General features: G+C 40.7%; 1 protein-coding gene and 1 long non-coding RNA gene across 4 annotated transcripts in view; one reads left to right on the top strand and one right to left on the bottom strand.

Annotated features, from left to right (window-relative positions):
• Positions 1-16,932, bottom strand: part of Tspan8 (tetraspanin 8) — a 31,804-nt gene extending 14,872 nt beyond the window's left edge. The window contains exons 1-4 of one of the 3 annotated variants that reach the window (XM_021174903.2): positions 16,740-16,932; positions 16,479-16,646; positions 6,151-6,213; positions 700-837 (exon numbers count right to left, since the gene is read on the bottom strand). In XM_021174903.2, the coding sequence (XP_021030562.1) occupies positions 700-837; positions 6,151-6,213; positions 16,479-16,538 (261 nt within the window). In that variant the 5' untranslated portion in view covers positions 16,539-16,646; positions 16,740-16,932. Of the gene's footprint in view, positions 1-699; positions 838-6,150; positions 6,214-16,478 lie in introns of all 3 variants that reach the window. The other 2 variants (XM_021174904.2, XM_029482306.1) reach the window with 2 other exon arrangements.
• Positions 1-16,961, top strand: part of LOC110303709 — a 66,843-nt gene that overhangs the window by 34,987 nt on the left and 14,895 nt on the right. The window lies entirely within an intron of this gene.

The following is a 16,961-nucleotide window of genomic DNA, read 5'->3' as shown; positions in this document are numbered from 1 at the left end:
AGATCAAAGGGATACAAATTGGAAAAGATGAAGTCAAAATATCACTTTTTGCAGATGATATGATAGTATATATAAGTGACCCTAAAAATTCCACCAAAAATGTGTCTTCTTTTAGACTCTAAAGTTTAGAGCAAACTCAGATTTAAGCCGATAGGTTGGCATATGCTGTGTGAAGCTGTCTCTCTGTCCTTCCTCAGCTACCTAAGGCATTCCCTGATTGGCTTTAATGAATATCTGATGACCAATTAGCTGGGCAGGAAGTAGAAGGCAGGACTTCCTGGAAGGGAAAAAGGGACTCTGGGAAGGAGAAGGAGGAAAGACCTTTTGTCCGGAGACATGGGAAGAGATGTTCTGGTAACTGGCTTGCAAAGTATAGCTATCCGTGTGGCTGGATGAGGTAGTAGGCTGGGTTAACTTAGATGAGTTAGTTCAGGGTCTGACCAGCTAAGGCTCTGAAATATTAACAGGTTTCTGTGTGATTGTTTGGGAAAAGGCAGCCATATTAACTTCCAACATTAATTAATATAAACAGGACATAATGATATTTTAATGTATACTGATGTAATCCAAAACCTATGCCATAGTATCTTCCATAAACAAATTCTCTAAAATAAGTTAGGGTTTCATTAAGCTTGGCAAGGACAAGTCTTGTGACATCACAGATAACCCCTTGGGGGTCTGAAGGGTTGGGTTGCCTACCAAGAGAAGCATGCACCGGCTTTCTTTCACAGCTCCACAGCATCCCAGGAAACCCAGAACCATGATGATAGACCCAACTGCAATCAAGATATTCACAGCAATGAAGGGGTTCGTGCTAGTGTCTCCGGACGTGATGATCTAGAAAAAAGAAAAGAAAAGACTTGGTGTATAGATTTCTTCCCTTGATGTTTATTTTACTCATTTTCCAAATACCCCTTGAGTCCCCACTGGGTGTCAGGCCCTGGTCTGAGACCCTGAGAAACTTTTGTGATCTAAAAGTAAAAAAGTAAAAAAAAAAAAAAGAGTCTCTGTCCTGGCACAGCTCACATTTTATTGAAATGGTGGCACCTCCTGAGTCCTGTTTCCAGCCTTGAATTGTCCTAGAGTGAAATGGTAGATGTTGGATGGAGGAACAATAATGGCCCTTTAAAGTTGTTTCTAACAGTTTAGAAGAAAAGATGCTTTTAGTCCCTTTTTTTTTTAGATTTATTTATTTATTCTATGTAAGTACACTGTAGCTGTCTTCAGACACCCCAGAAGAGATTCAGTTATCATTACTGATGGTTGTGAGCCACCATGTGGTTGCTGGGATTTGAACTCAGGGCCTTCAGAAGAGCAGCCGGTGCTCTTAACCACTGAGCCATCTCTCCAGCCCGCCCCTGTTTTTTAAATGGGCTCTTTGGTTCACACATTGTATATTTTATACCTAGAGTAGCATTATAAAGTCTTTGTTTTATGATATCCTAATTATTTTGACTTGAAAACATCTTAAGTTCTTCAAGTCCGTGCTGGTTACAGCATGAATGAAGTTCAGAATCATGTGGGGCTGAAGAAGCTGTATGCCTTTAAAAGAGGCAATTTGTCTTTAAAGGAGCAAATGTTGTAAGCTCCATTCACATGGAGCTGAAGACCAGGCAAAGCTGTGGTGATCAAAACCAAGGTGATTTGCCTTTGAGCAGAATAGGACAGAAGACAGGAAGTGGCTGAAAGGCGCACTGGGAAGGGGCTCTCACATCTTGGTTAAGGATGCAATAAGCCCACTTCCTGCAAGTGCCCATCAAATCTTGTCTTCTCCTTTTCAGAAGGACCGAACGCAGAAACTTTAGTTTTACCTGACTGTCAAATTATGGGATATTTCAGGGAATATCTTAGGACTATTAACAGTGAGTGGGCAGTAGAATTACATCTGGTGTAATTCAGGTCTTCCACATGCAACCCAAGTATACTCTTATACATAAACCTCAGAGAGCCCCAGACCATAGACCACTCATTTTCCTTCACACACTGACATGTGCATTCCTTCGTGTGATTGACAGTAGTCAATCACAGTTAAAGATGGAGATTCTGTGCCAGTGTTACACGTGTATGCTGTATGCTGCATGCTGTATGCTGCATGCTGTATGCTGTGTACAGTCCATAGGCTACCTGCAGCATCCAAGTACTGGGCTAAGGAAACTCAAAACTGTTTTCCATACTCTACCAAAGCACTCGTGGGTCTCTTCCTTTAACAGTCAACGCAAAAGCAAGCAGCGCCACTAGTGGTCCTTCTGTTTTGAAGGCTTTTAGTATCCATTCATAACCCCTAGGAGACATTTACTCAAAGGTCACTAAGAGGACTGTACTTAAATTATGGAGGCTTAAATGGAATGACCCATTGGGACTCAGGGTCCCAATATGTAACAAGTTTGTGAACCCAAGAAAAGTAAGCTATCTGAGCCTTTGAGCCCATTTTTAGTTTATAAGGGGGAAACAGGCCATCTCTGTGACTTCTAAGGCCTCCTTTGCTTTAAAAGTATTTGCGTACACATAATGCTTTAGGTTAACAAATTTAAAGCTTGCTTGTGTTCTATTTTGTCTTTCATTTGGAGGGAGAGATTTTTGTTTGGTTCATCATTAAGACTGGAGCCAGACTTCTCAGTAGGGAGGATTGGGGTAGATAGACTTCTGTGCTCTTGTGGATGGCCCCTCATCCATGCGTACATGGGCAACACTCATTGGGCTTGGTGGGTTATTACAACAGCAAAAGTAAAGACAAGTTTTGAGAGGGGTGAGAAGATGGCCAGGAAGAGTGAGGGATGAATATAATCGAAAATACCTTGTATGAATGTATGAGATTCACAAAGGATTGATTATATATATATAATCAAAGACAAAATAGATGTGCCAGGAAACCTCTTCTGTATGATCTCCAGATCATGCTATGACATCTAAACAGGTAGAAGACTCTAGTAAGGTTATTAGAACTCAGGAGAGAAAGCCCAGACACAGTGGTCATTCATGGACTGTTTTCATAAGCACCTGGATTAGTGCAGCTGGTACCCATGTAGGCAGTAGTAAGGGCTGGGGTGAGGCTAACCCAACTGGGTCACCCACTGCCAGGAACCAGACAGAAAAAAAAGCCGCATGCTGACCTAGTAGCAGTCACCATTGCAAGTGCTGCCCAACAAACGCCTATTGTTGTTGAAGAGTGAACTAGAAATCTGAGCCCAGTGTTTGTTACAGCTGGAACCCAGCAACGTTACCAAAGCTGCCTCATAGAAACAGAGTCTGCGTGTTTCTTAAGAAAAGGGGAGAAATCCTAAAGGAGGCCCAGTGAGTCTGAAAGATGAGGATGCTAACTGGGATCTTCTTTGGATTCAAAGAGATATCCTAAGATGAGGGTGATGCCCATGTTTTTGGCCTTGGGAGCTATTGAATTTATCGTCCTCCCAAGGCTTGTTAGCAGAAAGAGATGTCACTTCCCTGTCATTCTTGTATGTGCTTGTGTTCATGTTAGCCCTTGTAAAACGACTCATTCTATTTTCCCGGTAATAAAATTCAACTCTTCACTCAGTGTTGACTTTTGCCCACTCATTGCAGATAAACACGAATCAAGCTGACTTCCTGTGAGCCAGGCTGGTTGGTGTTGTCCTAGGACTGACTTTTGTTCTGGGTAAGAAGCTGATAGCACAAAGATCTAAATGTAACTGAAGGTGGTGCTGCCTCGCCTGCCTGTTCTGTCCATTTCACTCCCAGATGTGGACTCACATTCTCTCAAGGGCAACAGCTCTTTTAATCCATTCAATGTGTGTTGTCTCTTAACAGACTAAACACCACGTTTGCTTAACAGAAACACTGGGGAGAAAGAAAATGTTGACCACAAATCAAATAATGATATAAAATTCAGGCTGTGGATATATCTTCAAGAGTCTAAAGTACTCTCAAAATAGTGGTTGGCTGTTAGTCTTTGTTTTTAATTATGAGCCTCAAAGTCAGGCAGATTGTATGCTCCTTCAAAACCCTCTTCCTCCTCTCAGACACCAGATCCTGTGGCCATCAAGCATTTAGAGCCATGTTTATCAGTATAAATAATAAATGGAAGTCTGATGAACTGGGAGGCAAGACAACCTGCTCCACCCAGCCTCTCCTAGTTTACTCACTGGGTAAAGTACAGAATGAGGAAATGCCTCACTGCCTTGGAGTGGCTCTGGACTCTCTTGGGATAGAGAGAAAGAGAGGGAAAGAGGGAAGAGAAGGAAGAGGAGGAGGAAGAGAGAGAGGAAAGGAAAAATGGGGTACATTTATGAAAAATCTACACATATTTTAAAAAGCATACAAACCAGCTTAGTTTGCTTTTAATCCTCTTTTCACTAAGCCGTGTCCAAAGGCATCTGGTCTCACTATGATACAACTTGTTTAAATCTTTTTAAAGCGTTGTCTGCACTTCTGGCTTAGTAGTATCATTGTGACATTCGACAGGAATCAGAATTCTTCTTCAGGGAGGAAAACGTTTGGAGCCAAACCTTTGAAAAGGCTCTAACAATAGAGACCTGATGGACAAGGGTCTGCCTTCACAACCCTGAGCAAACTTCTCTGCAGGAACTGAGAACAGTAAAGCACGGAGCAGGGGGCTCTCTGAACCGAGAGGGGAGAAGAGAGCAAAAGTAAGAGCATCAAGAAATGAAGCCAGCGTGGTGTTATTTTGGATAAATCTGGATCAACAACCCGCCCACACCCTTTGCTTTCTTCCTCCTCCTGCGTTTGGAACATGGAATAGAAATAGTATGCGATTAAATCCAAAGGCTGGGGCTGGAATTGTGCCTACAAACCAAACTTTCAAACCTGGGGACATGTCGATAAAAGCTTTGTTCCTGGGGTGAAAAGGTATGTAATGGGAGCAGATGGATCTTGTTAACTGTTTGCATGTTCAAGAAGCTGAACAGTATCCGGGTCACACTAATGTGAGTGAGTCACTCTAGTGTGAGTGAGTCACCCAAGTGTGAGTGACAGTCTCAGGTTGAAATGGTTGTCTCAAGTTCCAGTTGCAAGAGGTAAATGCCACCTGTCTCTGAACTGTGCTGTCCTTGAAATCTGGAGTCACATTCGTCTCCCAGAAAACATCTCATCTCTATCCATTTTGGACCAACCACTCTGGAATTAGCTATATGATAGTCAGAATGTGCTAGAGAAGTTGCTCTTGGTGGAGAGGAAAGGTGTTCCGTGTCTCCAAACTGTTCGTTAGGCTGGCCTTTAGTAGTGAAGGAGGCAAGATTCTACATAAACCCTGTCCCACATCTCCCTGTGTTGAAGTCTTTCTAGTTTGAGAATAATGATACGAGAATTTGGGAGAAAGCCTCACCTGGGATGGATGACGCATGTTACCAGGGACATTGGGGTCATTGCTCAGGGTTCTTAGTCTCAGTGGTAAAACAGTTTAAGAATGGGCTCAGAAGAAACCTCAAGGATAAGTTTACTTGAGCTTACAGGCAAAACTAAGCTATAAATATTGGCATCTTCCTGGAAGAGAAAGATGGCTAAGTGGAAGAGAGAAAGCCATGCTATTTGATTTGAGCCAACATGTTCAGCCATATGGATCAGACAAGCAGCCATATTGGGGCAGTGGGGGGGAGGCTGGGGGGGGGGCATTAGAATAGACATCCTGTCAGGACTGCACTGGATGGTACAGATAAAGGACTCAGAAGAGCAAGCAGGCTTAACCCATCTGTGCTCCCATAATCCATTATTGACTACACAGAGAACTGGAATTCTGCAAAGGCAAAATACATTATCTCGTTGAGGATAATAATTCCTCCCGTGTTTTTTAAATGGCTTAGGGTAAATCAGCCTTCCAGAGGACTGGCCCCTTGGCCAAGTGATTTGCCTGGCCCAATTGGGTTGACTAACTCGTTCTTGGGTAGCTTGTAATGGTAGATCTCTACCCAGGCCAGAGAAATGGTTTTCCCTTAATATGCATAGATGCTTCAGTAGCACGCCCCTCTCAGCTCTCCAGAAGGACTGTGCCATGCAAGGCACAGAATAAGTAACTTTGACTTTCTAAAGTAGAAACCCATGTAACATCACACATAAGAGAGGCATTTAAGAAAAATGTTATAGGACATTTACTTTCTGTCATTATTGTCGCCTTTGCTTCTCATGATGGTGATAAGAGCTGCTTTGTGTATCTATATTTACCTCTTTTCCGTCTTTGCTTACTCTCACCCATATGGCCAGTCCCAAGATCAGTGTACCACATACCTGTAGAAAAGGGAGGGGGGAAAGAAAGAACATTAGAATACAAAGACACAATAAAATGATAATTCCACAAACCCCAGTTTCATGGCTGCCGGAATAGTTCATCAGGACCCAGACTGTTACATTCTGAAGTGCGGCACAGCAGGATAAGACTGGTAAGAATCACAGTCCATTCATAGCGGTACGACAAGAAGAGACCTCTGCCAGGTGGTAAAAGACATTCCCCAGGATTTAATTGAAATCACGTGGAATATTTCCTATGGTTTAAAGATAAGACACCCTTAATATACTCCTGCATTTGATGCTTGCACTTTATCTTGGACCAAGAAAGAAAGGCATAACTCTCCAACCATCCAATATGCACTCAGGACTTCTGAGGAAGAGAGGCGTTTGTAAAGACAGACAATAGTAGAACATTTGACCAAATGTGAAGTTAAACAATGATAGTACATACTAATTAATATTTTAAAACTCAAGTAAACTATAAAAAAATTATTTTAGCTAGTAAGGCTTACCCAGAAAAAAGAAACAGCAGGAAACAGTATTTAAATTCTTAAATTCCTTTTAATGGCTTTTCCAGATTATTTAATTTGGACCATGGCCAACACATAAAATGTGAAACACATTTTACTTTAGTGTAAGGAAAACTCTTGTCTCTCAAGGTTACACACACACACACACACACATATACATATATATGCCTCAAAAAAATCAAAGATGTATTATTAGATAGATATATTAAGAGCAGTCCCAGTTACATACCAGACATAGTGGGCCTTGGAGGGCTTTCTAGATGTTTCTGACTCTCCATATTCTAACAAAGAACTGTCTGAGTTCTCCAAAACCCAGTGGCCTTGAACTGTCATTGCTTTCATATATGCATGGTTGAACTGTATACCTGGGACCCTCAAGCAACCATATGCAAGGACCTCCAGTGAGTGCTTTCTCATCAAGTTTTTGGTAGAAACAAGGTCAAAGGGCTTGTTAAAAGAATAAGGAGTACATGGAGCCTCTGAGGAGACATGGAGTCTCTCCTGCCTCAAAGACCTCAAAAGTCTTCTAAGTCCAAACCTTTGTTAAGGTAAAGTACCTGATATATTATAGTCACACAGTTGAAACTCCAGACCAACTCCTAACCAATCAACCTGTCGTACATGCTTTAACTCCTACAAACTTTGCCCCAATTATTCTAATGCAATTAAAAAAGAAACTTTGTCCATTAGCCAATAACCTATGCAACTGACTGTCTTACAGGCCAGCATACATAAATGCTATACAAATAAATTAATAAAAGTTTAGCGTTGCGAGCCTAGTTTCCCCTTCCTCCCACTAGAGCTAATATTGACAAATAAAGATAAGGGCCCAGGTTCGCAGGTGGTGGTTAGCCAACCAGAGGGAGAGAAGTCCTGTCAGATGATAACTCAGCTTTCTGGTAGTGATTTTATAAGGATCACATTTTTCTTGCTAATTAATTGATTTCCTTATTCATATTTTCTGTTTTTAGTTCTCTCTTTATAAGTATGTTTATGCTGATCATCTTTTTATTTATTTTTTTACTTTATTAGATACTTTCTTTATTTACATTTCAAATGCTATCCCAAAAGTTCCCTATACCCTCCACCTGCCCTGCTCCCCTACCCACCCACTCCCACTTCTTGGCCCTGGCGTTCCCCTGTACTGGGGCATATAAAGTTTGCAAGACCAATGGGCCTCTCTTTCCACTGATGGCCGACTAGGCCATCTTCTGCTACATATGCAGCTAGAGACATGAGCTCTGGGGGTACTGGTTAGTTCATATTGTTGTTCCACCTATAGGGTTGCAGACCCCTTCAGCTCCTTGGGTACTTTCTCTAGCTCCTCCATTGGGGGCCCTGTGTTCCATCCAATAGCTGACTGTGAGCATCCACTTCTGTATTTGCCAGGCACTGACATAGCCTCATACGAGACAGCTATAGCTGTTCATCTTTTTAAAGTTTTTATTCTTTAATAATTTGCTACAGTTCACTTTTTATCATATGTGTTTTCATCCCCCAACTCACACACCACCCTCCCTCTCTTCCCACCCAATTTCATATTCTTTCTCTCTCTCTTAAAAAATGAAAACAAAAGAATATTCTGAAAATCATGGCGTCTGATTTGTGCTGGCCAACGCCGACGAGCCACCTGGAGTATGTCTGCTAAGCCTGATATCACTCCACTGAAGAAAACTGATTTTTCTTCTCTCAGCTGCTCGAGTTTGTGAAGAGCTTCCTGGCTAGGGCTGGGAGTCTCTGCCCACTTCTCCTCCTATGTGCTGGGATTTTGTCTTCCTCGAGCTTGTGCAGCTCTCAAACCTGCTCTCGAAATACTTCTACCCCCTCATCTGCATAGACCCCTGCTACTTACCCCTCTCCATATCTCCTTCTCTGTCCTCACACCTTCATGCTGACCATCTCGATAGTAACCCTGGCCTTTAACTTTAACTAAAACTAATATTATCTGTGCTGGTAACTATTGAGTATCTGGCACTTGAAAAAGAACACAGAAAGTTATATAGCAGGGTCTGGAGGTAGGAAATGGAAGAGAAAAATTATGTAGTTATATTATGATCTCAAAAATAATAATAATGAACCCGTATACTTTATTATTACATTATTAATATATTTACATTTTACTAATTAATTAATTTTGTAATTATACTTAATTATACTTGTAACTGCATTTAATTACATTGTATTAATTACAATTAATACAATTAAATATTAAATTATTAATACATAATACTGTATTAATTAAACTGCACATCTATATCTTATTTACTTGACCCTCAAACCATATTAGGTTTTCTCCGACACCGAACATTACCTATAACTACAACCTTGAAAATAAAAAGTAGTCACTCACTTTATAAGCGAAGAATGTTTTCTCTAATTTCAGTCCCCACAATTAAATCGAATGCATTTGCAGTTATTGAAATTGGCTAAACTTTCATGTCCACTCCCATCACTACCTCTTTTTTTCTATATATTAGTTTTAAAATGAAAATACACTGTTTAAAACATTTTTCTCATCTCATTGGAGAATTTCACATGTCAAGGTCATAAATGTCACATCATTAGAATGTTTGCAAGGGCTACAGCTAATCTTAGAAGTAGATGCATCTCCTATCAAGGTGGTGAACTACAAAGCAGGTCCATTCCCACTGCCTTGAGATGAGCCATCACGTGAGTCCGTGAGGCCTCCTGCATCTTTCTCGTTTAGCTCTAAGGATGTGTTAAGTTATGTCTAGCTCTGGATATCTGTGCTTGTAAGACTGGAAAGTGAAAGGTGTTAATAAGTCGGCTCTAGGCCTGGCATCAGTGGCCGTGGAGATCTAACTGGCCCATCTTTATCCTGGTTTCACTTTCAGGAGAACCACTGTGGTTTTCACTCAGTTCTCATTTGACATCTTTGGTTTTTACAATTAGGATGTGGTTGGTTCGGATCAGTATTCTGAGAATGTAGACAATTTTGATATTTACAGATGGGCAAGCAATGGTCTGATTCGTTTTTCCTTAGACTCTCACATAAGATGGTGTTTTAATGACGATATTTAGAAACAGGACTTTTAGGAGATAGCTTAGGTTAAATGAGGTCATCAAAAGTAGAATCCTAATCCAGTGAGATTGAAGACCTTACAAGAGAGCTCTGTCTCTGTCCATTACCTTAACCTCTGAGAAGAACCACGTGACAAAAAGGGAGAAGGCAAAAGAACCTCCACTGGACACCCAGTGGGCCTGCACCTCAGTCTTAGAACCTTCACTGGACACCCAATGGGCCTGCACCTCAGTCTTAGAACCTTCACTGGACACCCAATGGGCCTGCACCTCAGTCTTAGAACCTTCACTGGACACTCAATGGGCCTGCACCTCAGTCTTAGGCCTCTCAGCTTTCAGAACTGTAAGAAATGAATTTCTATTGTTTCAACTACCAATCAATAGTAATTTCTTATGGAGGCCTGTACTGGCTGGTTTTGTGTGTCACCTTGACACAAGCTGGAGTTATCACAGGGAAAGGAGCCTCTCTTCAGGAAATGCCTCCATAAGATTCATATGTAAGGCATTTTCTCAATTAGTGATCAAGGGGGGAGGGCCCGGCCCATTGTGGGTGGTGCCATCCTTGGACTGGTAGTTCTGGGTTTCATAAGAAAGCAAGCTGAGCAAGCCAGGGGAAGCAAGCCAATAAGTAACATCCCTCCATGGCCTCTGCATCAGCTCCTGCTCCCTGACCTGCTTGAGTTCCAGTCCTGACTTCCTTTGGTGATGAACAGCAATGTGGGAAGTGCAAGCTGAATAAACCCTTTCCTCCCCAACTTGCTTCTTGGTCATGATGTTTGTGCAGGAATAGAAACCCTGACTAAGACAAGACCCAAGCCAATTAAGACAGAAAATATGCTGATATCAACAAAATGTCAGAAAGACAATGGCAAGACATGATCTGGAATTAACTTCTGATTTGAGCTCTGCAGGACTTGACAGAAATTCATATGAGTACCTAGAGACCCAAGCTCAGCTTACAGTAGCCCCCAATGGACATTAGTGAGAAGAGTCTGTATAATCAACAGCAACAGGTTTGATGCCACATGGGTAGGGATATTTGGGGCCTCGTCCATCTAGAGTGGAGTCCAGCATCATTGAGGATATAGTACCCTGATTCCCCCAGACTTCTTGCCTTGTGAGAAAAGAAGAGTGTAGAGTCAGACTAAAATTATGCTTATGTTTTAAAAACCTACTATGCATAAAATAGGATCATCACTTGAGGAGAGAGTTTTTATATTAAAAAGCAATATGGGCCATTGTTGGGATAAAAATAACATCAATTAAACTACTGCATACCGACCCTTGCTTATATGTTGGCATAAAGTTCCTTAGTTAATCTTTATGGTTAGTCCTTCTAAGTAAAAGTGCCCCCCCTCAGCCTATGCATGCAGGAAGTGGAGCACAGAAGAGCCAATGAGCATACGTTAGCACACAAAGCAAGAGGCTGGGGAGGTTCGGGATCTGAATCACAAGTGGCATGAATAAGCATTTTTATTTCATTTCTCTAACTGTGATAGAAGAAAGTATTACCTTATCATAAATTCTTTCTGTATTAATTTCCCCTCGGTTCCAGAATTCAACGTGGAAAAGTATTCGTCATGATCTGAAATAGTTTCCTACCTTACTCGTTCTAATGCCTAGGAAATGTTGATTGGATCGTCATTTTTCATAAGCACCTACTGTCACTTTGAGTCCCTTGTGCATATCAACTCACAGTGATCTAAGGAGGTAGATTGAGCACGGCCATCATTTGTGTAGATGACAAACTGTAAAGTACGGTGAAGCTAGTCCCTCTAAGGTAGGACAGCTGGTGAAGGGGACTTAAGCTCACTACAACGGGGCCTTTACACCTTTGCTGTTCCCCTAGTTCAACTGATTAGCATAACTGTACAATGACAAGCAGCTGCTGTATTACCAGTGGCCATAGATTTCAGTCACAGTTAACTGTCTATTGCAGGGGTTTTCAACAGCTGACAGGATAAAATATAATTGTGTCCCATTGTTTATGATGTACCTTTATCCCAGATATGTCTGCTTTGCATCCAAGCTCTTACAGAGAGAGTGTCTTGTGTATGAATGCATCACCTGTCAATTAAAACGCCTATGGCCTATGGCTTAGGCAGGAAATAGAAGGTGGGACATCTGAGAGCCAGAAAGAATTCTGGGATAGAGACAGGTGGGGAAAGATCCATCAGGGAAGACTTGAAGACACAGATGTGTGGTACCTAAGCATAGGTAACTAGCCATGTGGCAGAATGTAGAGGAAAATAAATGGGTTATCTTAAATTATGATCTAGTCAGAAAAGAGCCTTACTATACAGCCAAAGTATTTGTAAATATATTGTAAGTCTGAGTCTTATTTCTGGGAGCATGGGGCTGGGAGGAAGAACCGGGGACCTATCTTCTAAAGCTGGCCACACCCAGTGTAGAAAAGACAATGAAAGTTGAACCACTGGTTCCTGGATTTGCCTCGTGTTCACACTACCTTCCATCTCTCCTTGTGCATTGATCACTTCTGGAGCTAATGCCTTGGCCGGCTGAAGCCCTTTTCCTCACTGGGCACATATGAAGATTGGTAATGTGCCTCTGTGCTTTTCTTCATGAGACCTGACGGTCACATGATGCTCTGTGTCTGGTTTGTGTTATCCTCCATCTTCCCATAGAAGGCCCATACTTCTGCTTACCCACATGCCCAGGGAACACTAAGCCTCTTGGATACTCCCTGGTCTGTCCTCTCTAAGAAGGGTGTGAGAATATTGGGCCATTTCCTGTTTGACTTATGACTCAAGGAAATAGGTGTTGTATCTGTAACTTCTCTATTATTGATAATACCTCCAATTCTCCAGTTTGCAGCAATCTCCAACATGATTAGGGATGATTTTCAACTCATGTGTTTTTTTCTCTCATTATCAATTCTATTGACTGAAAACCACCACATATTTGTGTGGCACATCAAGTTCTCCCAGAAGAGAAACCAGTATGTTCAGATCAAATGACCATATGCCTATCTCAGAGATATTTCAACATCTGGCCCCACTTTACCAAAGCCAAGTTTTACAAGTTAAAACCAGAAAGAATGCATTTTGAAAACGCAAGGCTGCGGACATCTACGAGAAAACCACATCAAGGGAAAGGCTAAAATTTTTGCTTAAGTAAACATTAAGAATGTGACAAATTGCTAATTTCCTAGGAAGAATCATACGTTTCCAACTGAGAGCCCAGGCTGAGGGGAGAGAGGAGAGTGAAGATAGGAATGTCCCCTCACCTCAGAAAGAGCACCAGATGCCTACATTTTTATTTAAAATGCTGATGTGACATGTGGCTAAGAAGTCATCATTGCCCTTCCCAACTATTGTTCTCACCAACAGTCTCTGTCCCTTATGGAGAGATTGCAGGTCCCACCACACAGGGACATGAGACAATTCCATTGCGGAAGTTAGAGCTATCTAACTGAAATCTATGGGGTCAGAAAGATTTTATGTGTGACCTCAGAGAAAGAACAGATTGTAACCATAAACTAATCAGAGTTCCCCAGGAGACCTGTGACAGTGTCGGGAACAGAAAGGTACAGAGCGCGGGAGAGTTGCAGCTGACCTTGAACCTTTATCTTAAACCCATTACACAGCCCCTTCCTGGATTATCCTTATGTAACATTCTTGATTCAAATTTGGATCTATTTCAAACTCCTGTTTGTGAGTTAGACAATGGATTCCAACTCCATCAGCACTTTGTCCTTTTTTTTTGTTCGTGAAATAGAGACCTACTTCAACTTTTTCCTAATTTGAAAATTGTTTCTGGTTGGTGTGTTTTCAGACACATTTTTAAATGTCTTAACCCCTATGTGTTTATTAGTATATTAATATTTACTTATCATAAATATATGATATCATATATATCATAGAAATAGAAACAATGGCCATCGTTCTGACTTTTTTTTATTTTAAAGAAATAGGTGGTTCTAACTCTGGCAGGCAAATGACCAAATGAGCCTGAAATATCTTGTCTCACTTAAGAATGGAGGAGTTAGAAAGGCTATTATAATCATGTCAAAAAAGCCAACTTGAAATGTGTCTTGGCAAAAATCCAGAATCAACTGTAAATCAATAAGGATAAGGACTCTATTGGGCTATATTTTCATTTTATAAGGAAAGTACCTTATTGTTAAATGGTATGAGAAAGTTAACTCATACAACCCCAGAAGGAGCGCCAGATGCCTACGTTTTTATTTAAAATGCTGATGTGACATGTGGCTAAGAAGTCATCATGGGCCTTCCCAACTATTGTTCTCACCAATAGTCTCTGTCCCTTATGGAGAGATTGCAGGTCCCACCACACAGGGACATGAGACAATTTCATTGCGGAAGTTAGAGCTATCTAATTGAAATGTATGGGTGTTTGGAAATCTGGTAAAAAGTAAGAAAGAAGTGTTTGTATCATATTTGTATGTGCCTTCATGATATAGAAAATATGTGACATATATATTCTCACACACATTTTATATACATATGTGTGTGTGTGTGTGTGTGTGTGTGTGTGTAGGTTTGTGTAAACACACACACACTCACATACACACACACATACACACACACACACACACACACACACACACACACACACACCATGTCCTGAAAACCAAAAACTACATTTCACCTCAACTAACATATGAAGTAACATTGATAGCATTGATTATCACCCACTTCAGTCACATAAGAAACCCAAAATGAACTCGAGCATCCTCACAAGCACGGCGCCATCACGTATCGTCAACTGGCCTAATTCCATTGCTAATTTACAGAAATACAGAAGACAGAGAAATATGGCAAGGCACACCCTGGGATGTGAACAGCAAAATTCGAACAGTAGAACCGACGATAAGGCCAACCAAAATAATTACTCAGAATTTCAGTAAGAGGGGAAATGACAAGGACCGAGGAAGAGGCTACAGATTAAAATTGTCACAGGAGCTGTATCAACGGACCAAGGTCAAATGGGCTCATTCTGGATAATAGTTCAAATAGCATGTTTAAAGCAATTAGAAACTCAATCCCTGGTTAAGAAATTCTTATTGAATTTTTAAAGTATGAGAGTGATATTGTAACTACATTAGTAAATGTAATTGCCTTTCAAGATTCATGCTAATGTATTGATAGATGAATGATAACCCTAATGTTTTGTTCATAATTGTCTGAGCAAGTGACTGAGACTACGCATGTATAGATTGGTTTCGTGGTTTTGGTGGCCGAGTAATAGAGCTAATTTTCCAAATTTGTCTTCATTTGTGAATGCTGGAAAGTTTGAAAAAAAGCCAAAGCACACATTCATTTCTTTCTTTATATTCAACCCTTGATGACTTTAATAATTGAAGAGAAGCAATATGTTTGATTACTTTTTAAAATTTTGTCATATATTCTTGAGTTTCAAACTATTGTCCTAGTTTCTAGTAATTTCAAAAACAGCCCCTTTTCATAGGAAAAGAAGACGAAGTATAAAGAACAAAAATGTTTTTATTCTCTTATTTATATAAATAAATACATATTTATATAAATAAATACTTATTTAACAAATTTAATTCACTATATGTCACCTTTATTCATTAGGGCTACTAGCCATTGAGTAGAAAGTCATTTCATACTATAAAGTTATATTAGTGTACTTAAATCATTATTATTTTAATGCAATGAATGGATGAGAATAGATGTTTTCCCTCATCCTGACCTGTCCAGATCTCTATTAAGCCTTTTACCGAAAGCTAAGAAAGAAAATGAATGTATTGGACCGATACCAGCCATCTATTAAAGGCCAAAAGGCTCAGACACAAAACCAGAGGTCCTTATCCGTAATGCATAAACTACTTTCCAATCCAGAAACAATGGAGTTGTTTTCTGTTTCAGCATCCTGAGACATTTCCACTACTTTACTTGTGAGCACCTCTAGTTATATCATATGTATACATGTTCTCTCCCCAACATCCCGCCCCACCCCCTCAGATCATGATATTTGCTTTTTCAATGTTAAATGATGCTTTCAATGCCTTTGGGAGCCATCATCAGACTTAAGCAAGGCATAATTTGCAAGAAACAAACCCTGTAATTTGAAAGGATGGGTTGACGACACACCAAAATATTGACTTCGAAATACTAATACCTAGTCACTGGTTTAGCTGAATCTTATGATTAAATACTCTTACTGCTTCTCCAGGGACTATTTCTTTCTTCCTGGGGGCTCTGAAAATGACCCTCCCATGTATTTACCACCCCGCCACTCACTAGTCAGTCACCTGTTTCAAACCTAGATGTCAAAGAGAGGGAACCAGAAGCCATGCTGAATCAAACTGTTTTCTTTGGAGTCTTAAAACCAGAGTGCTGATTGACATCAGAGAACTGAGAATAATTGTCCTTTAATTAAGGGATATTTCCCCCTGTGTTTAGTCTTGCAACAATATGAAAACATTCGGGAAATGTTTATCCTCAGAGAACTTGAATACACCGGGTTTTTTGTTTTGTTTTGGTTTGGTTTGGTTTGGTTTTTTTGGAGTCATTGGCTTCTTTTCAGTTCCCCAAACAGCCAGCGACAAACCAGTGTAAATATTTCAATGGAAAATGTTTTTTTCCCCCTCATCCTCTAGCTCTATGTAAGTCTGTTCTCAGTTGTGATATTTATCTCAGGTCTTCTTTCCTGAACAAAACTGAGAATTAAAAGAAAACTACTTACCCAGAACAAGAAGTTGAAGAAAAACATAGAATACTTTAAACAGCTGCTCACACCTGCCATTTCGGAGAAGGGGCAGCCACCAAGTTACAGTGGAATGAAGTAGTCCGTAGAAGGCTGTCCTGCGTAGGCTCTGAAAGATTTTGCCTGCAGAGATCTGTGTGCCTGCAGCTTCGGGGTAGAAATAGAGAGCAAAGAAGTAGACAGAAGGAACAGGAAAAAAAAAAAACCAGTTATTGGAGTGGATAAAAAATTAACCCACACCTTTAAATATCCCAAACGTTATCTTCAGGCGAGTACATTCTTTTCCTTCTTATGGCTGCTAAGGCATTAGGTCAGGATATTTATGATGGCTTCTCAAAGCCCGCTCCCTCTAGAGTAAACAGATATCAAGTTATGGGAGTGGCTGGGGCAGAGGTGGAGAATGGTACAGCGAGATAGTAGGTGGATAGACTGGCTGGCTGGCTGGTGTGGCTGCCCTCTCTT

Source organism: Mus caroli, chromosome 10, assembly GCF_900094665.2.
Source record: "Mus caroli chromosome 10, CAROLI_EIJ_v1.1, whole genome shotgun sequence".
Classification (NCBI taxonomy): Eukaryota; Metazoa; Chordata; class Mammalia; order Rodentia; family Muridae; genus Mus; species Mus caroli.
This window is presented reverse-complemented; position numbering and strand designations above follow the sequence as displayed.